The sequence below is a fragment of the Natator depressus genome, chromosome 2, assembly GCF_965152275.1.
Source record: "Natator depressus isolate rNatDep1 chromosome 2, rNatDep2.hap1, whole genome shotgun sequence".
NCBI classification, from domain to species: domain Eukaryota; kingdom Metazoa; phylum Chordata; order Testudines; family Cheloniidae; genus Natator; species Natator depressus.
Genome location: NC_134235.1, coordinates 17,937,080 through 17,959,382, shown reverse-complemented (window position 1 = coordinate 17,959,382; position 22,303 = coordinate 17,937,080). Strand labels below are relative to the sequence as shown.

Sequence of the window (22,303 nt, the reverse complement as noted above, 5' to 3'; positions counted from 1 at the left end):
ACAGTTCAACAAACAAAAGATATGGAGCAATTGTAGCTTATCAATTGTTGCTTTAAAAAAATAAAAAAATAAAACCAACAACTCAGACCTGAAGGTCATTAGCAAAGCTGGGCTCCACAGGGCTGAAGGGAAAGTTCCACAAAATATATAAAAAGAGTGTATTTTAAGTCAGTATGTTTGTTAATTTAAGGACGTTTGAAAACAATATCCTAGAATGGGATTCTGGAGATAATCACAGGTTAGCCTTTGAAAGATATGACTGGGGGGATGTGGGGTAGGGGTGTGGGGAGGATCAGGAACATGAGCTACTGTTTACTTATTGATATCTTCTTCATTTAATACAGTTTGTCAGCATTCTTTTAAATCCCATCCTTCTTATGACTCACAGATATTAGAACTGATTGTTATCCTTGAATACAATGTTGTTGCAATTCAGATGACATACACGCAAGCATCCAGGAAGGAATATCTTTACAATGGTCTTGAGTTATATGTCAGTAAAATGAAATACACACATTCTAGCTTTTCATATCCATACAAAAAGTTTGTCCACACATCACTAGAAGAAAGTCATGAACAGCCATCATACCTTCAACTGCAATTACATCAATTCTCCTAAGCAGTTTGGAGGTGATTCAAACTTGGAAGGGAGACCACACAGGAGTGAGACTGGTTATTCAATAAGTGGGATTCCTTCTCCAAAGCAGTAATGGAATTAATGTCTCAACGTATTTTCTATTAAACAATACTGAGACCCTTACCATCTGCAGTCATTAGAAGATATAAAGATATTTACCCTGTTCTCTTTAACAAATACCATTATGGGTAACTACCCATAAGTTTGCCTTTATCTGAAAACATTTTCAAGTTCTTTTGTATATGTTTTTATATGTTTCAGTCTGCGAACAGAATAGTCATCCATCAGCTCAGATTTTTTTTTAAACACATGTACCCAATTGCAAGTACTATTCTGACTGTGCATACTATATTTGCACACAAATTGCTAAATGCAGAAAATGTTCATTCACATTTACAAATCCCACAATGATGTATACCATCACAATAAATGTGTGGGAAAATTATTTGCACACCTGTTTTAAACTCTGAGTCTATATACTGGCTGTTTTACAAACTTTGTCTAATAAAATTGTACAGATATTTAACAGTTTGGTTAAAACACTACCTGCTCAAACTATCTAAAAGATGTGTCCACAAGAATGTTAAGGAGGATTTTCAATCAAATTAATTTAATTGAAAAATACATCTTTTAGCTTGTGTAGACAAGGCCTTTCTAACAGGATAAACAGCCATATCAAAACGTTAATATTTGAGAAATGAATTAACATGCTCACAGAGTCTTCAAATTTAGAAGGTTACACCATTTAAGTTGGGGTTGGAAGGAAAATAATTTCTTATTTTAATGGAGTCTCTTACCATTATCCTTGGGAGAGATCATGTGGGGATCAGAAAATATCTGAGTGTTAATTATGAAACAAAGTTAGTAGTTACCAGGCAACTTCCCTTCCATAAACAGAACAAATGTAGGCATTCTTAATCAGTGCCTTTGACCTCCGGATATGTAAGGGTGAGCATTTCCCAGCTCCAAGAAAGCATGACACTAATACCATCAAATTCATTGGGGTGTGTCAAAGCTACTGCTATAATTTCCGATAAAAACCAGCACATTGAATTTTCTGAACTTTACACCATCTTCAGATATGAAGATGCATAAAAAGAGAACCTAATAATACATCTGTCAACCAAAATAAAATTAAATCTGAACAGGCATCTGTCTCCTTGAATTATGTCAAAAGATTAATAGGAAACATTAAAAATCCAATAATAAAAACCTTGCACTGATAAATGCCCGTTTAAGTCAGTAATTCTCCATACCCAATGATTCTGTGTCTGCATCCTAAGCTAATGCTTCTTGCTTCTTCTACTGTGCAAATGCCTGTCCTTCACACTCATTACAAAAGAATGTGTTTGGCTGTCAAAGCATTTACTCAAGAAGTGTAAATGTTTCCCCACATGCAGAGACACCAAAGATTTGGGATTACAAGCACAAAAAATTGTCAGGCAAGAGTCCTCACGTGCCATTTTGAAACGCTAAAGTTCCAGCTGTTCATGACTTATTATCAAAGACTCTCAGTACTATTCCTGAATATTTAACAGGTCTCCGGATTCATTCCCCACTATGCCTTTTCTCTAGGAAGTTCCATGAAGGATGAAAAACAAAATCGGATAGCCAGTCTTCCCTCCCCGCAAAACAAAGTTGTTAAATAACAGAAGGATTTTCTGGTCCTCACTTTAAGTGTTTCTGAGAAACTGTACTAGCAGATGTTGTATTTGTGAGAAAACATCCAACATGTTTTACTGTGTGGCTCTGGGTGGAGCTGACAATGAGGACTTGGGTTGTACAGCGGAGCATCTTTTAGCAGTGCAGTACTATCAGTAAAGGAGATTATTCCCTTCCAGGTCGCTGATGCAGCGGCTGGTTCTGCCCCTCGTGCAGGTGGTTTAGAAGCACCCTTGCCTCTGGGCACCCAAAACGTAGACCCATGCTCCCCATTAGCGCCTGACACCCCCCCACCAGGGCACAGAGTCTCACCAGACCCCGAGGACATGGGGGAGGTGGTCCTTTTCTCTGAGGACTTGGAGGCAATTTCTCCCACTTCATATGAGGCTGCTTGTCCTTGACCATGTCTATGCTTGGACTAGTCAGTGGGCCTGACCTCTGAGGATTTGGAGCTAGGGAGCACTGGGGCTGGAGGGAAACTATTTGGCCACCCAGAAGGCCTGAGATCATAATGGGTCTCATGGAAAGCTCCAAGTGTCTACAGAGTTGGAATTCATGAGACTGTAGGGTTTGAGGAGGAAAAGAATGAGAAATGCTAGTAAAGCTTGTGCACACAGGAGATTTTGTCACACCACGACTGGTAGAAAGAAACAGGAGAGGTGGTCGGTCCGGGCCGTCCCTTATGCCCTTGGTTTGGAGCATGAGAAGGTGCAGAGCACAGGTGCAGACCAACGGATGCTTCTAGTGAAAAATCTTATATTCTCAGGAGTATGGAACACATGAGCACCCACAATGCATACCCGGAGGGATCATCTCTCGAAGAAGAAACTACTTCCAGTCTGGCACAGACTTACTATGGCTCTATTGAACAGGAACGAGTTTTCACTATATATATGTATGTGCTAAAATCTTAAGAATAAGAAGAGATAAGAAAAGAGCAAATTATTTAAGATGACTGAAGCAGTCTATTATTCTCTCAGAAAAAGTGATCTGAAAATACAAAGTACTATATAAATACTATATAAACTTTGCTCTTTATGCTTCTGGTCCTCAAAAAAGCCTTGTATTTCACAATCTTTTTTTCCAAGAGTGATTGTTTTATACCTAACACAGCATAAATGTTCCAATTCAAAGTTTAATAGTATTAGATCCAGTGTTGGAAATTAGATTCAGTGTTATCTGGACTTTTTTGAAAAGAAAAGAAAGAAAAGAAAAGAAAAGAAAAGAAAAGTTGCTTGCCACAAAGTTTAACCATATCTTTCACTTTTACTGCTTATGATTGCATTTTGCAACTTTGAAAATTATTTTAAATTTATTATACTAAGATATAGTTCTTCAGAATTGGAGACTGCAAACAACATACACAAATATTTAGAAGCGTTCAGCAGCTAGCAAATTCTTTGAATATTTTTCAGAATTAACTTCAATAGAAACAACTCAGATAATTCACGCTGAGCAGTCTTACCAGAAAAAAAACTTCATCTGTATCATAACCCATACAATTTTACCCGGTTACTCCTGTACTGAGCTCAATAACTTGTGTAAATTAGCAGGATTTCCACATAATTTATATTAGAGAAAGAAACATTTTAATCAGCTCCTTTCTTTCCCCCTCTGCATCTTTATTTAATCTTATACTCTAAATGTCTTGAAAAATAAAATTTCTTATTAATGACTTTTATTTTTATCATTTGATAAATGCTGATTTTTTTATCATTTCTTTTACCTTATTTACCAGTATATACATTTAATTATTTTAGTTTACTTCCTTGTTTCTGCACCTGCATTACTCATAACGACAGCAATTCCCAGGGTACACAATGTGAGCTAATTGCTATAGTTGGCTTAGCAGATGGCACTTATACCACATTTTTTGTGACTACTGTTAATTGCAATGGTGGATTTCTAGTTTTTATTGAAATCAGGATTATATTACTTGACAGAAAATATAACTGGTGCTATCCTATTTGGCAGTGTCCTATGAAAAATATGTCAAAATACAAGAAAAAAATCTGAAGTTCTAAACTGAGAAATATTACACTTAATTATATTAATGGCATAGTTATATAAAACGAGCCCCAAACTAACATATTAAAAACAAGAGCTGCTTAGCAAGTCTTGTAGTTCACGATCTTGCTAGGGGTTTTGACAAGTATGCATACATTTTACGGACCACAAAGTTCGCTACAGGGAAGTATCCTCCAATTACTAGAGAAAACCTAAAGGTCTATGAAAACACCTAATTTTGAGATGACTCGCTTCCTGTATCTGAAAAGTTCCCAGGTTTTATTCCATACAATAAAGAATTTGGAAGAAAAGAACAATAACTAATGTCTTAATAATAAATGACGGTCTCAAAAAAAAAGTATATGTATATTTTTATTCCAGGGACTATGTAAAGACATCATCAAGATTTTGGGCACTGAACACTATGATAACTGTTTTGAATATGACAGGTTTCAGAGTAACACCCGTTGCCAACTGTGCCCACATATCTATTCAGGGGACACCATCACAGGGCCTAATAACATCAGCTACACTATCAGAGGCTTGTTCACCTGCACATCCACCAATGTGATATATGCCATCATGTGCCAGCAATGCCCCTCTACCATGTACATTGGTCAAACTGGACAGTCTCTACGTAAAAGAATAAATGGACACAAATCAGACGTCAAGAATTATAACATTCATAAACCAGTCAGAGAACACTTCAATCTCTCTGGTCACGTGATTACAGACATGAAAGTTGCGATATTACAACAAAAAAACTTCAAATCCAGACTCCAACGAGAAACTGTTGAATTGGAATTCATTTGCAAATTGGATACAATTAACTTAGGCTTGAATAGAGACTGTGAGTGGCTAAGTCATTATGCAAGGTAACCTATTTCCCCTTGTTTTTTCCTACCCCCCCCCCCCCAGACGTTCTTGTTAAACCCTGGATTTGTGCTGGAAATGGCCCACCTTGATTATCATACACATTGTAAGGAGAGTGGTCACTTTAGATAAGCTATTACCAGTAGGAGAGTGGGGTGGGAGGAAGTATTTTTTCATGCTTTGTGTGTATATAAAAAGATCTTCTACACTTTCCACAGTATGCATCCGATGAAGTGAGCTGTAGCTCACAAAAGCTTATGCTCAAATAAATTGGTTAGTCTCTAAGGTGCCACAAGTACTCCTTTTGTTTTGAATATATTTTTTTATTGTCTGCTGATTTATGAGGGCCTCTCAAATTTAAGGAACAATCCAATTATAGAAAGGAAAGAAAGCTAAAAGGAAAACCCTCTAACCAAGAAACCTGCTTGTTTCCGGAGGAATGTTAAGACCATGTAAAAATGTACTTGTGGCTGCTTTCAATAGTTCCTCTGTCAATACCAAATATGGAACAAGAAAGGAGAAAACTTTATATTTCTCGAATGCAGTGGTTGATACATCTAGCACAATAGTTGAAGCCATTTTTTATAGCTCTTCAGCAAGGCAGCTCTGTTTTTTCCAGTATAATGGAAGCCTTACTTAATATATCTTTTTTATGCACTTCGTTTTCCTCCCCCCCCCCAACATACCCGTTAAAAAAACTACAATGCTCTGAATAACTTGGAAATATCCCACGTTGTAAAGTAAAAACTTATTTGTACTCTTAGGTATAAAAACTATACCTCAAAAGTTTTGAGACTGCTTATATTATATTATGTAAATATCCCACTCTTAATTGTAAAAAGAAAAGGAGTACTTGTGGCACCTTAGAGACTAACCAATTTATTTGAGCATGAGCTTTCGTGAGCTACAGCTCACTTCATCGGATGCATACTGTGGAAGCTGCAGAAGACATTATATACACACAGAGACCATGAAACAATACCTCCTCCCACCCCACTCTCCTGCTGGTAATAGCTTAATTGTGTTATTTATGAACACTAAATTAGTTATATGCTGATAAACATTCCTATTTAACATTTCAAAATTTCCTATCATTCCACTGTGTTATCCATTATTTTTGTATTATGGGATTGGAATTTTACTAAACCATTCATTTGTATACATACTCTCATCACCTCCTACCCTCCAGCTCTACGAACTAGATGGCCTAAGGACAATATATTGAAAAGTGACTAGTGATTTTGAAATGCCCTAAAGGGACCAGCTGTATAAAAGGTGGTACTCAGCACTTTCTGAAAAGCAGACCTTTAAGATGTTACAAAAGTTGGGTACCCAAAAACTGACACATCCAAAATCACTACTCACTTCTGAAAATCTTGACCAAATTCGTCCTAACCTCGCCTTCTACATAAATTCTCTAGACCACTTAGCATCCTACTTGCCCTTTTCTTCAACTTTTCAAATTCAATATGCCAATGTAAAGGTGATAACCAGAACCGATTTAAAATACTTATGGTTACATTTTCTGTCCCCCTTTAATGCACTCTAGCATACTATCTACCATATTAGGGCATGGCTACACTTGCAGATGTAGAGCACTTTGAGTTAAACCAGCCTTTGGAGAGTGCAGTAGGGAAAGCGCTGCAATCTGTCCACACTGACAGCTTCAAGCGCACTGGCATAACCGCATTTGCAGCAGCATTGGGAGCAGTGCATTGTGGGCAGCTATCCCAGCATGCAAGTGACTGCAACGTGCTTTTCAAATGGGGGGTGGGATGGGGTGGAGTTGACAGGGTGTGTATTGTGTGTATGTGGGGGGAGAAAGAGTGGGTTTCTGAGGGGCTGAGAGCATGTCAGCATGCTGTCTTGTAAGTTCAGAGAGCAGCAGACTCCCGGCCTCTCTCTCTCTCTCTCTCTCTCACACACACAGCATTCCACAGTAATGGTTGCTTTGTCTCGGAGCAGATAAGCAGCCAGCTGTCAGAAACGGAGATTTCAAAGGGCATATCCGCATTCCTGCAGCGATTCAAAAACAATGACAAGAGTGGTCACTTGACTTAAGGGGATTATGGGACGTTTCCGGAGGCTGATCAGAGCGCAGTAATGCAACACCTCGTTCACACTGGCGCCGCGGAGCTCCAGCGGGGGCGCAGCAAACATTATTCCACTTGCCGAGGTGGAGTACCAGCAGCGCTGTAGCCGCGGAGTCAGAGCGCTCTACATGCCTTGCCAGTGTAGACGGGTAGCGAGCTAGTGCGCCCAGGGCTCCTTTCTTGCACTGTAACTCGCAAGTGTAGCCAAGCCCTTAGCCTTTGTGATGGCTACTGCACACTTTGCCAATCTTCGCTAAATATCTATGACTCTCAGATCATAGTATCTGAGGGATACTATCTAATTTTAATCCATGTGGTATGTATGAAAAATGTATCTAAACCGGTTTTATAGATGTGTGTTGCTTTGCACTTACCACTAACATTTCAGCTGTGCCATTATTTCTCCCATGTCTCCATTCACCTCATTAACTAGCATACCTTTCAATATTGCTTTTGATTAGAGAGTTTACGTGGATCATTTTCTGATTCATTGACTCTGGTAATATTTTTTTTTTCTGAACACATATGGATTTCCTTTAGAAATCATTCCTGCTACATTTCATTTTTGGTCTCAAATTCATTATACATTTTATAATTATGAATACTCTTTCCTGTGAGGTAGTGAGTATAGTGGTCAGAGCAGTGGACAGCATAAGAATTCCTGGCTTCTTTTCCTGATTGCTATTAAATTGTTGTGTGACTCTGAGCAAGTAATTGAATTTTGCTGTGTTAATTTCTCAATACATCAGACTTGTAGTAAAGTTTAATTGATTCTAGCTTTTGCAAAGCACTAATATCTTTAAAGTTTTGAGTATTATAATCATTTCTCAGTGTTAATTTCCTCCACTATATTGTCCAACCACAAAGACTGACAAGATCCATTTGGAGTTTCTCAGTCCTCCTTTGTTCATTTCATGCCCTTAGTTGATTGGTGCCTTTAAATTTAGCTACTTGAGACAAAATAGTCCTGCCATTTATGATGTTCCCTAACACTGTGTTGACTTTGAAGGTATCTATCTCTAGATTTAGCAAAAAAATTTCCTGGCAAAATTCCTGAATCTAAGGTGTGAATATAGAAAGAATTATCAGCATGCAATAATGAGCAAATTTTAATTCAATAATAAATTGCCAGATTAAAAAAAAAATCAGAAAAATTTTGACCACCTTCAAAACTTCGATTCTTTTGTAGCTTTTATATTGCCAAATTACCAGAGCCTGCAGCTTCAATGTTTAAATAAAAAACTTGGCCCTTTTTGAAAGTAAGAGTCTCTAGGGATAGATCAATTTTTAGGGATATACTAATGTTAGAATGCTCACATGAGCCAGTGATCAGAATCCCTTTGGTATTTGAATTCTTCAGTATTTGAAAGACCATGAACCAAAAGGGGAAGTCAGCAAAATAGGGAAATACACAAAACCTCTGATAAAAGCATATATTGCTACAGTTTGCAGGCATCTGAATTTAAAGGAGAATCGTGAAAGTATTTGAGTCTAGATGCCATTGGACAGACACTTTGTCAGCACTCCAAACATTTTTATTTTTTTGAAGTGAATAGAAAGTGTCTGTATGAACATTCCATTCCCTTGATGCACGTCTCATTAACTATCTAATCGTTACATTGAACTTCTCCGAAAGAACTACGTTGGAAAGTGCTTTCTATCCAATGCGAATATCTGCTATTTTTAGAGGCATTTGTAAAGATAAAACAATAGTATTCTAAGCCCAGGTTTATTTTATGTATGAAATCCTATAGAAGTCTGTTATATGTACATTCTCGAGCACAAGTTTACAACTACCAAAGGGAGACAGGTTCAATGGAATCAAAGTAACTGGAAGAAATACTTTTCAGGAAACAAGAACGATAACAAGACTTCCATGTTATCTCATCCTAATTGTGGACTTTAATGGGGAGTGAAGAGAGTGTATGAGTGCAAAAGAAAGTTCTACAGAGACTAAAAGACCAAGTATATCGATCTATTCATATTCTCAAAACTATAAGAGAATCCTGTTACTTATGAATAGGGCCCTTCCAAATTCATGGTCCATTTTGGTCAATGTCACAGTCAAAGACTTTTAAAAGCTATCAGATCCATGCTTTCAACTATTTACATCTGAAATTTCATGGTGTTATAACCACGGGGGTCCTGACTCATTAGAGGGTGTGTGGGAGGTTGCGAGGCTATTGTAGTGAGGCTGCAGTATTGCCATCCTTACTTCTGCGCTACTGCCAACAGAGGCACTGCCTTCAGAGCTGGGCAGCCGGAGAGCAGTGGGCAGTGGAGACATGAGGGTTGCATGGTATGGGGGAACCAGGAGGCTGGGAACCGTGCCCCCTACTTTCTAATATGGATGTAGCTTGGGAGATGGGGGGTATTGCCCCCCCAAACTGCAAGCCTCAGGATCTGCTCCCCCACCACAAAGCACAGCCCCTGCCGGCGCAGCTCCGCATCTGCCCGAGACTTGCCCCTGCCCTCCCAAAACTATACTAATTGGAAAAGGGTTTGAAGGAGAGCATCCCTTCTTGAAGCTGAGAACGTGGGGTTTGGGGCTCTGGGCTCCTACGTCCCGTCAGAGGGGAACCAACCACACTCCTTTTCCTGGTCCCCGGTTAAGAGAGCTGAGGAAGAGGGTTTGGGGCTTCTCTGTCTGGATCAGCAAAGAGCTGACCCCCTACTCCCCACATTGTACAATTTGTTGCTGGACACACCCAGATATTATAAGTGAACAAATCTGTGATCAAATTAAACCACATCGATGGCGTCCTGACTTTCTCCCAGTGTGGACAGACAAATGAGAGATATTGATTTGCAGAGAAGTCATAGATAGGATTCTGGTTCTCTTTGAAGTGAGAGGTTCTCTGCCAAGAACCTATATTTTAAATGGACCTGCTAGCAAAGAAGTGAGTGGTTTAACTTTTTTGCAAATTGACTTAGTTTCTGGAATAAGAAAATTTTTACCATTAGTATTATTATTTTAAACAGCCAGGTTTATAGACAAAAAGTAATTCTGACAGATCTAGCTTTCTTTAGGAATTCTATACAGAGACCAGTAGGAATTACAGAGAACTGTAAGATTCTTCCAGTCACTTAATTGTGCATCAGTTCACACTTCCATCATTCCGTCTGACTAGACATTACCATAACCAAATACAGTATGTGTAATATGTATCTTATTCTTTCCAACGGTTTTTGAAGTGTAACTGTAATTGAGGTTATTTCTGTAGTACACATACACTGATTTCAGTTTAAAATTAGCTGATTTGTTTACAAGACAACATTCTGATGAATATTTACATAGCTAATCAAATCATCAAGAAAAAGGTGCTCCACTGTAGTTTGTTTTGAATCATTTTATAAAAATAACATATATAGAACTCCTTACCAGGTTTTTCAGCAGCGTTGATAGTTCCTTAGTAAGTGTTGAAAATTTAACAAAAGCAGTGCCAAGATCTGGATTATCCCGACTTAAAAAATTACTTCCAAATTTATCTAATACTTGTGCATAGTTCTCTTCATTCTGAACATGATCTGAAAAGAGAGGTTCAAAATTAGCAAGTTTCTTTCCTATAACTATCTATTTTAAATCTATACTTTACTGCAGAGTATTAATGAAACCAAACTGGTGAATTTACAAATTAGTACCACGGTGTCAAGAAAAATAAATGACTGCATTTACTGAAAATTGGTTATTTTAAAATTAAAAAGGACTATTTAACATATAGCTGGAAGTTATTTTTATGTCACCATCTAAATTTAAGGTCACATGTAATGACAATCAATGAAATACAAAATTTATCAATGATTAATAAAGTAATACAACTGAGAAAAGTATGATAAAGAGCTATTTAAATGGGAACATTAGCTTGTTTTTCAGAAAGTATAAATATCTTCTTTTTTTGTGTGATGTACTGAAATTTACTTGGGAATAAAAATCAAAATGAAGTTAGCGCTACTACTATTAATAGGAGCATGTTTAATTACAAAACAAACCATGAAGTCAATAGTATTAGAGGTATAAATATGGGATATATTTGACCCCCATTCTGTAGATTAAGCAGGAGAAATGGCCCTCATGTTTTGTATTATTCATAACAGAATGTTAGAATTTATTTTTCTAATTGTAGAGATAAGATCTCAATGGAAAAGAAAATATATTACTACTTGGCCATAAGGAATGTTATATTTTAATTTTGAAACACTAATTGCAAATCAAGGATATCAAGATGCTTAGGCAATTTTGAAATGACTATGTTTTGATGTGAGAACCAAACAATGAAGCTAATCTAGAGTTAAAGCAAATTATCACTAAAATCCTAAAATCCTAAAGAGGAAGGAGATTCTGAATTAAGAACCATCACTGTGTATTAACATATTTTCTATTTTTTCTCTCTTCCTCCTTCCTCTTTTTCTGGCATCTCTCTGCTCTTTTTTCTGCTTGTTTGCGTCTCCCATTTGAGTACCACTGTAGAGGAAAAACTCTCACTATGTGCCCTTTAGGGATGCCAGCCTTCCAACTACCCAGACAACACAAACTACTATACCAAACATGAACAAGTAATAGTGCTGAGAAGGGATACCTTGGTATACCAGTGCATGCAGAAGGGCAGGTTAAGGGGGAGAGTTAAGACTGAAGTATATGGTTTGTGATGTATGCTAGGATAGTGTGTGCCTGTGGGTGGAGAAGTAGACGGTATGTACTGTAAGGTAACTTAAATTTTAATTTCCTTGATTTTGTGGGTTTGAGTCAGGTTGTGATGAGTGTTTTGAGACTGAGTCTGATGAGTCATTTAAGATAATTACCTGTGAGTCCTAAGGGCCCAGCCCTTTCATTTGCATTTCAATACAATCCACAAGCAAGGGTCTAGCCAGGTGACTCCAATGCAGGTATACAGGCCCCTAATGAAAGCAGCAACTCCAGTATGCTCAACATCCTTACCTTGTTGGGGATACTCTACCTGCTACTTCCGACACACTACTCCTGCTCGCCTCTGCCCATTCCAGCTTGCTCCTGCCTCAGTTCCTGTTCCAGCCACAACAGATGGCCTGATTATCCTGATACACATATGGTATGTGCTGCAATCTTAACTGTTTCCCAACAATGTTTTCTAAATTAACGTATACAATCTCATACACCTTAAACTATTTCTGCTGTGAGAAAGTTTAAATGATTTGCTTGGAGCAGTTCGGGAGATGATCTTTAGTCAGCTATTATTCAATTCTATATTCTTTTATTGCCCTCATCAACAAAACAGCTGAGCACCTTCAGGAATGCATAAAGCAAGGTGACTAACATCTTACCATTAACTTGGGTTTGAATAGAGACTGGGAGTGGCTGGGTCATTACACATATTGAATCTATTTCCCCATGTTAAGTATCCTCACACCTTCTTGTCAACTGTCTAAATGGACCATCTTGATTATCACTACAAAAGTTTTTTTCTCCTGCTGATAATAGTTCATCTTAATTAATTAGCCTCTTACAGTTTGTATGGCAACTTCCACCTTCTCTGTATGTGTATATATACACATATATCTGTATGTATCTATGTATATGTATCTATCCATTCTATGGATCCAATTCTATGTAGCCCAAGAAAGCTTATGCTCTAATAAATTTGTTAGTCTCTAAGGTGCCACAAGTACTCCTGTTCTTTTTGTGACATGTGGTTCATTCTCTCTCATCCTTTCTAGAGGGGGAGAATTGTATGCGCTGTGGAGAGAGTTGTTTTGGAAGACTGTTTTATCTTTCTCATGCTTTTTTAAAAAATGTTGCTTTTTTAAAATATATTGCTGTGTGTTTATGTTTCAAAGAGCACGGTAAAAGAAGTGCACCGTGCACTTGAAGCAGAAGGTGGCAAGGTATATGTTCTGGTGAAAGTTTATTTCACAGTCTGGGACTAGCCATGAGAAATCTCTGTCTCCTGCACAGAGCTTTAGGTGATCTTTTACATATCCTGGGCTCAGGGCACTAAGTGGTTTTTAAACACAAACAGAGACTTTGAAGGATAGGTTAACATGTGCTCATAGTAGTTTGTCTTGCTAAGTAAGTGTACTGTAGCATTTTGTACTAGCAGGAGTTCTAAGGGCCAAAGGTTTCACTCCTAGGTATAATGCATTGCAGTAATCCAGATGAGAAGGGCAAAAACATATATAACCAAGGCTGGGTCATTGTCAGACAGGATGGGTGGGATGTAGTTTCCTGGATAACCAGAAGCACTACTTGTGGATGCTGCAAGGAGAGAGTGTAGCATCAAAGAGAAATCTAAAAGCACTCAAGAACTACAGATTGAGCTGACCAATTATGGGTGCTTATCTTCAATCAAAGGAGCCTGTACCATGACTGAAGACTCCTCAAAGTCCCTTCCTCTTCCCACCAGCATAAACTTCATCTTTCTCAGTTTCAGCCAGGTCTTCTTCATCCATGAATGGATCTCATCCAAGCACTGAGCCACCTTGCTAGTAGTGGCACAGTCACAGATGGAAAGGGTAATTAGAGCCTATCATCTGCATATTGCTACCACTTGAGTCCATGTCATTTTACCAGTTAATCTAGTGGCTGCATGCAGACGTTGAACAGGACCAGAAAAAAACCTGATCCTTTTGGGATTCTACAAGTGAGAGGTCTAGAGACAAAGGTGCAGTCTCCTATTTCTACTCTTCGGGCATGAAAGGACTTAAAACTATTTTAGAGCCTTCTCCCACCTCCTTTCTCAGACAAGACAATATCATCTCCAAAGTTCAAGGGAAGGATGAGAACAGATGTCTACCCTCCACCCACTGAAAGCAGGAGATCATCCATCAGTGCCATCAAAGATGTTTTCATCCCATATCCTGACCTGAATTCAAATTATGCTGGGCCTAGGATATTGCCTTTAATCAGAAGAGCTTGTAGTTAGTCTTGGGCTAGCTTCTCTATGAGCTTGCTCAGGAACAGAAGATTTTTTATTGGGCAGCAGTTAGAACAGATGTATCCAGGGTGGGTTTCTTCAGTGTTGGTCAGACTACTGCACTCTGGAAAAAAATGGAAGGGAAGATTACTTCCCTGAATGAGGAAATGGCTATTTCAGTTAGGAGTGGCACCAGCTGCTTATGACTCTCCTTCATCAGCCAGGAAGGGCATGATTCACAAGACTTGGGTTGAGATTCTTTAGAAGTATCCAATACTTCTTGAGAAGGAAATGTATTTAAACTCTGAGAATACAGCTACACTAACTTGTTGTGTGTGGGGGTTTTCTGTTTTTGTTTTTAAAGAATGCAGAATCTTTAGGAGTCCAGTCCTGTAAGTCTAATGTTCTCCTTCCAACAGTGTTTAATATTTTCCTCATTTGCAATTGTGGTAATGACACATCTTACTAAGCTCCTCTTCTGTCTTTTTGTATTACTTACTCCTGAGTGAATTCTGTGACAAAAAATTAAAATTCTGTGCATAATATTATAAAATTCTGCAAAATTCTACAAATTCTGCTCATTGGGAGGTTCAAGGTGCAGGGATAATGGGCCTCTGCAGGAGGATCCAGGTAAAGGTGGTTGGGGCTCAGCGGTGGCTTCGGGTGCTGGGGGACTGGGGCTTCGTGGGGGTGCAGGGGGCTCATCAGGGTGGTCCAGGTGCGGGAGGCGGTGGGGCTTGTTGGGGTGGGGGTTCAAGTGCGGGGCGTGGTTTGGGTACATGGAGGCTCCAGCTATGGGGGTTGGGGGGATGCCCGTACAGTAACCCCTCCCCACATGCTGAGGAGCAATGGAGGCAGGAAGCGGGGGGGGGGGGGTTGGTAGAAGGGCTGTGCAGAGCTTCCTGCAGCCGGGCGAGCTTTCTGGGGTGGGTTTGACCCAGCCCCAGCTGCTCCTTGCAGGGGAAGAAGAAGTCCCATCCTCCCCAGACCAGCCAGAACTAGAAGCAGAGCCCAACGTATGATAGGAGCCACCGGCCAGGGAGTCCCCTGCTCCCCGCCACGGTGATTTACCATTTTGCCAGCTGTTCCAGATGCCCAAAACAGCGCATCTGCACTGCTGGTGGGGGCGCGTGACTGCTCTGTCGGCTTCCCTTTGCTAACCTGTCAGAAGTCATTTTTCTGCGGGGAAGCAAAGAAATCTGTGGGGGACGTGATACTGGCATGCGCGCAGTGGTGCAGAATTCCCTCAGGAGTAATTACTTTAAGCCTCCAATACTGGTTTGCTCAACATTTCTTTATTAGATTCCCATCCTTACGGCTTTAAAAAAACCCACACACATTACAGACACACCTCCCAAAATTAATTTTCCTTAGTGGGAGAGAGAGGGCTATAAATGTCAACAGGAATTATGTTTATTTCAGGTAGTAGTATGAGTATCATTCTCTCCAAGCTGTAAATTTTGTCTGACGGTATTTGAATTACAAAAAATAAAAAATCACCATTTAATTTCAGATATAAATTTGAAATCTTTGGGTGCTGCAAAATACTATTTTTCTGTTGACTTCCACACTTTACTTTTAAAACCATGAATTTCACCACAATCCATGTGCATTATCCCATGATGCATGAATCATCTTAGACACTAAAAATACTTGGCAGAAAGCCTCAAAAGAATTACACTTCCAAACCCTTTAAAAAAATCTGCTAAGTACTAAGTTCCACTACAACCATAAGAGAAAACCAAATGTCTTTTCTTAAACTCAGATCAAAATTATGAAATTGCTCATGATCTTTTAACTGTATTTTGTAAATAAGATTTTACAGTGTATGTTTATAATTAATTTATATACCATTGTCCTACTTATTGCAAATACAAAAATTAATGTTATCAGATGCCCAAAGTTTTCAGTCATGATGTTGTGGGTTCACAAATAGTAAAATATGTTTTTAATAAGACTAAATCTGTTCTAAAAGTTTACGCTTTTAATCAAATATCTTGGCATAAAAACTAAAGAAATCATTATGCAATAATAAAATGCATATTTTTAATGTAAAAGTTATTCTATAAATATGCACAGGAGATCTCAGCTAGGGAGGAGTATTAGCTGACTCAATCCTGGCCTAATGAAGCTCAAATGTGTCACAGGGTTTGTTCTGGGCGGTCAAGGAAGAATAAGGGAACCACAGAAGTCAGAGAACAAAAAGACCCAGTAATTCATCCTGTTCCTCTCCTTGCCAATGCAGGATTTCTCCCTACAGTATATTTCTTAGTACTTTGTTCAATCTACTTTTAAAAAAGGTGGTGGTAATGGCTACTCAGAACAATACCACACAGGTGTTGGTATCAAGCTTTAGATCAGACGATTACCTTTACCTGGGCAAAAGTATATATGCTTCCCCTCCCCCTCCCAGTCAGAAAGGGGAAGTGAGGAAGGAAAAAGCTGGTTATCCCAGAATGAATGCAGGGGAGAGGCCTCAGGAATCTGACAACACACAAGTGCACGTGAGACTATTTTCCAGTAAGGTAAAGTGAATGCCACTATCAGCAGTAAGTAAGAAAGAAAAGAAAACCCTAACATATAAAATTCACATACTAAATAAGGATATTTAATAATCTTTACCATAAAGTACATCTACAATATGTCCCACCTAACTTTAAAATGAACTAGAAAATTATTCAAGCTGTGAAAATCTGAAAATATTTCCATCCAGACATTTCCACTAATTTTCTAGTCCATCCAGAAGTTATACAGGACATATTATAGATGTACTTTATGGTAAAGAAAAATTTAAAATACATGAAAAACTGACACACATTCAGAAGATACAAGATACACTTCTACAAGAACTTACAACCCTATTTATTTTTAAACCTCCCTCCCTCCTTCATCCTCTTGCCAGGTATACTATTTCCCTCCATGATATCATGTTTTATCTCACTATTGGTTTGATCTTAAAAACATTTATGTGAGTAATTGTACTGGTTGTCTCAATGGAACTTTGCTTAAATGGGATTATTCAGATGAGTAAAGTGATGTATGTACATGTTTGTAGCATTGGACCCCTAGATAAGATCCTTACCAATGATCAGGGCTTTAAACCATGCACACGTGGCACCATGTACAAATGACAAATAAGTAATTCTGCACTTCTGTTTCAATGGAAAGACTATAAGGAAAAGGGAATGTCAGATTCACCATAGCATGCCACAAAATTCATATAAGTCCCTACCTAACCCATCCATTGAGTAAAATACCATTTTATTTATTTAAAGATTACCAAGGTGCTAAAACATTTGAACAAGCTCGGCTTTCACAGTGCATACAACGATCTTGATAACAGTCCGAAAGCTGGAACTAGAAACAGCGAATATGCATAAATGATTTTAACTTCAATAATCGTCTGTTTTATTAATCTCCACAAGGCAATGCATGTTTTTGTACTGAACAATGTAATCAACAACGAAACTAAAGTTTATTTGTGAAGATTAAGGAAACAGACTGAAGTGCGTTATGTACCCAATTCTTGATACAGTACATAAAAAAAACAGCCTTCCTGCACTGTGTGGAAAAAACAATGGGTTTACTGAATGTATACTGGGATAGTAAATCTCTTCAGTGAAGTCCAGCACTCTGGTGCAGTGGTAAAGAGAGACAATAAAGTCAGGGCGACCTGATATACATGAAGGAAGCCCTTCTGAATATCTGACTCCCTGTATCTAATGGCAAAATGTTATTTTATAGCAAGATGGAGTATAATACATCAATTTTGTTTGCAGAGTAATTAGAGCCGTGTTGGTTCTCAATATGCCAACCTCTTCATGGGCCATCTTGGGGGAAAATTTCTGAAAAAATACACCACAAAACCAGTGATATATCTGAGATACATCAGTGTTTTCCTCCTCTGGACAGACTACTCAGATTTCAACCACAACTTCAATAACTACCACCCATCCATCCAACTCTCTCTAAAACACTCCCCCATGAACAATCAGATTCAACAATGAAACTGTACAGACAACTATATACAAGAAACCCATGGATCACCATACTTACTTCAACAGATCCAGTAACCACATCAGACACACCAAGAAATCTGTTATCTACAGCCAGGCACTCAGATACCACAGAATATGCTCCAAGGAAAAAGTCCAAGATACACACCTTAACACACTTAAAACAACATTCACCAAACAAGGACACTCCACCAGAGAAGCAGATTGAGTCCTACATCTCTATTACAACATGTCATGTACCTCATCCAGTGCACTAAACGCCCCAACAACAACTATGTGGGTGACATTCATTCTTGAATGAAATCACACAGAATAATGACAAAAAGACAAAAATGCCCACATCACCGATAGGTGAACACTTTTTCACAAAAGGATCACTCTGTATCTGACCTCTCAGTCCTCGTCCTCATAGGAGCTTAAATTCATCACTTTGCTAGACATGAAAAATCATGGACTCAATAGAGACACTGGTTTTATGTCTCATTATAACAATCTGTAACTCACTAAACCTCTTTTGTCCCATGACAGCAGAGGTGTTAATTGCCCACTTCATCCTGAATGGTCTCTTGCAACCTGTGTTAACTCCTTATGCTAAACAATCTATTCCACCTTGAATTTAGTCTGTTTACCTATCCCAGACCTGAAAAAGAGCTCTGAGTAGCTCAAAAGTTTGTCTCATTCACCAACAAAGTTTGTCTCATTCACCAACAAAGTTGGTCACCTACCTTGTCTCTCTTATATTACTTCAAAACTTTCAACTATCAATGTTTTTCCAAAAGCAAGTATCCACTCTTAACTTTAATGTGCCTTTCAGAAACAGTGTGGGTTTCTGTGACTTTACAGAGGATATTCACTTTATGGAGCTATAATTATAGGCTAGATTTTTCTTTTTCTAAAGTATAGTATTCTTGAGAGATCTTCCCTTCCAGACAATAAAGAAGATGAAAGGTCTCTCACCAATAAACTACACTTTACAAGAGGAAAATACCAAACAAGCAGCAATCTATCGTATATATCAATTTGCTCCACTTCATGTTTCTTTGTGGGTATATTTTTAAATGTAATGAGAATTACTTCTATAGTTCTACTTAAATTTGTACAGGGGTCTATCTATATCAAATTTCTCTGTAGATATGTCTGACAAAAAAAATCTTGGGTCTTTTTTTTTTTTTAAATGAACATAAAGAATTAGGAATGTTCATCTGCAGGACTGTAGGACACAAATGCAGGACTGTAGGACACAGTGCTGCAGCTGCACTGCTTCCTGTTGGGCGGCTGCCTGGACACGAGTAGCCTCCTGCTGGGCAGCCGTGGTTTGTAGCCATGGCCCGCACTACCTCCTCCATTGTAATGAAAAAGGAGGAAGTGAGAAGGGTAGAACAGTTGAAGAGTTGAAACAGGTATTACTATTTTCTTTCTTAGCATTTCCATGATCCATATATGAACACTGGGAGAAGGGAAGAGAAGAGATGCACCAAAAAAAAAGAGGAAGTAACTAAGTCAAGGAAGAGCAGCACTGATCCAACTCATTTTGAAAGATGTTTCATCAGCTAGTACTCACTGCTCTAACCCCTTTTCCTAGTTCTCACTTTTCTCCCCCACTGTAGCACAAAAAGCTCCTTGTTGGCTGGTGGCATGATGAGATTAAAACATCTTCCTCAGTGGGAATGTGAAATAAATACATTAGCTAATTCCACATTTTACTACTTTCCAGCCCCTCTTAAAATTATTTTCTTGCTGCAATACAATTTAAAATATCTTCACATTTTTCAACCAAACATTTGGTCACTTTTTGTGACATACACATCCATCAAAAACTGAGATGAGAACTGCAAGAATTAGTTTGTTGCATACAGATGCACGCACCACTGAACATTTTTCCTTTGTAAATTATGTTGCATTCTTGCTTAAGACTCTCTATAAATTAATGAAGATTAGCCATTCAATTGAATTAATAGGAAAAGGCTATTGAAAACTTAGACTATTAGTTATGATTGAATTCAATGCCACTAAAATTCAACCGAGTGTTATTGGAAAGCTATCCTAAAAGATTTCCCACTGACTTCAGGTACCATCTTCAGTGAGACAAAAGACAGCTTCCAACTCACAAATCCAATCTGACTATTCCAGAAGTACCTAACAAGTTGGAGGGGCAACTGCAAAAAGCTTCGCAAACAGGTTGGTGTGACATGTAAACTGACCTGAATTCTTTTAATAACAGAAAAAAATCTCCTGCCTTTAATGTTTCAACAGTAAAGAGGATTTGTGATACACACAAACATTTGAGCTCTTCTTTCTCAGAACCCTTCAGAATCTGATATGAGATCTACACTCCCCTGAATGTCATTGTTCATATGTCATTACAGGCAAAACAATAGTGTAACTATCACTTTCTGGAAAGCATATATTGGATTAGAGATCTCAACAGACAGGCACTGTTACTGCCCCAATGTAATTTTATTTGCCTCCACCCCTAGCCAGTTTTGATTTTTCAAAAGAGTTTATGAGGTAGGTGAGAGTTATTAACCTGATTTATTAACCTCATATGCCCCTTATAAAGAAAATATAAAATAAATCCTCTAAGCCCCCCAAATGTAGCTAGTGGCCTCCCCCTGCAATATAAAAATATTATCCATCTCCTTCTTGAACTGATGTATGACAAGAGGTTCCATTGCTGTCTTTGGTATCTTGTGTGGAAAAATTCTATCTGAATGAGATCTCAAGAGACAAACTGATCTGAACTACTACTACTATCAGTCTCTAATCCCTTTGTTTTCACATTTTTTTTCCTTTGGAGGACGCAATATATTTAATACTATATGCACTACTCACTTCCTTTATTTCCCCTCCAACCTGTATGAGCCAACTCTTCCATAGTGGAGAGACAAGGTGGGTGAGGTAACATCTTTTATTGGACCAACTTCTGTTGGTGAAAGAGACACACTTTTAAAGAAGCTTTTAAGCTTGTTTCAGAGTAACAGCCGTGTTAGTCTGTATTCGCAAAAAGAAAAGGAGTACTTGTGGCACCTTAGAGACTAACCAATTTATTTGAGCATGAGCTTTCGTGAACTACAGCTCACTTCATCGGATGCATACTGTGGAAATTGCAGAATAAATTGCTCAAAAAATGCTCAAATAAATTGGTTAGTCTCTAAGGTGCCACAAGTACTCCTTTTCTTTTTAAGCTTGTCTCTTTCACCAACAGACGCTGGCCAATAAAAGATATTACCTCACCCACCTTGTGTCTCTAATATCCTGAGACCAACATGCATACAACGCTTCCTTATGTTTATTAACTATAGTCTGAATTAACTGCCTTCTGCATTCTGTTTTCGCTATAAGTGATCCCAACTGCACAACATTCTGAAGAGGGAATTACAATATTGTTTCATACTTTATATGAAGAAAGTATTAAAGATGCTTACACCAATCTGTTCCTTGGAACATAATTTCTGACTACTACAATTTTATGTATATTCTTTTAACTTTTTCCTGATCAGTAATGGGTTTCATTTTGAGACTTTGCTATATATTCTTGGTCCTTACTTATTAATATTTATTTAAGTAAGTGTTTTCATTATACGTTCCTTCCCTATAATGAACTGTCAGATCAATTTAGACACCTGTAAGCAAGTAGTTTTCAAAAATGACTTTGGTTCTTCCAACATACTGCCTGCCCCTTCATCATTAGACTTTAGAAGTTACTGAAAATGATATAATTTTCCAAATAATTTCCAGGGTGTACAAAAGAGAGAGAAGTGAGCTTCATATTTGACTTGGCTACAAACAAGCTTTTTAATTTTCAGTTGTAACATTATTGTTTAAAATGGCTCCTAACTAATGTTATATCACTTATTGAGTCATTTAAACAGTTCACATAACATGCCATGGTTACCGGCTTTGAAGACATTGAAACCAGTTTTATTTCAAAGCCTGGGGCAAATGGCAACTGGAGGCTACGGTGCAATTCATGTACATTTCACAGGAGGCAGTAAATGTTTGACAGTTCTTAAAAGCTACTCAGTTTTGAAAATCAATCAGCATGTAGTTGTTTAAAGACCTCTTTAGAGTCAAATATGCGACTTTGCAGGCCCAGAGCACCTTTACAAATCTAATCTTCAGTAAAAG

The 22,303-nt window shown here is 38.2% G+C and overlaps 1 protein-coding gene across 3 annotated transcripts in view; it reads right to left on the bottom strand.

Moving 5' to 3' along the window:
* The window catches only part of ASAP1 (ArfGAP with SH3 domain, ankyrin repeat and PH domain 1), a 370,981-nt gene that overhangs the window by 160,646 nt on the left and 188,032 nt on the right, over nt 1-22,303 (bottom strand). For all 3 annotated transcript variants that reach the window (XM_074943850.1, XM_074943849.1, XM_074943852.1), the window contains one exon: nt 10,655-10,800. In XM_074943850.1, coding sequence (XP_074799951.1) covers nt 10,655-10,800 — 146 coding nt within the window. The remainder of the gene's footprint in view (nt 1-10,654; nt 10,801-22,303) is intronic.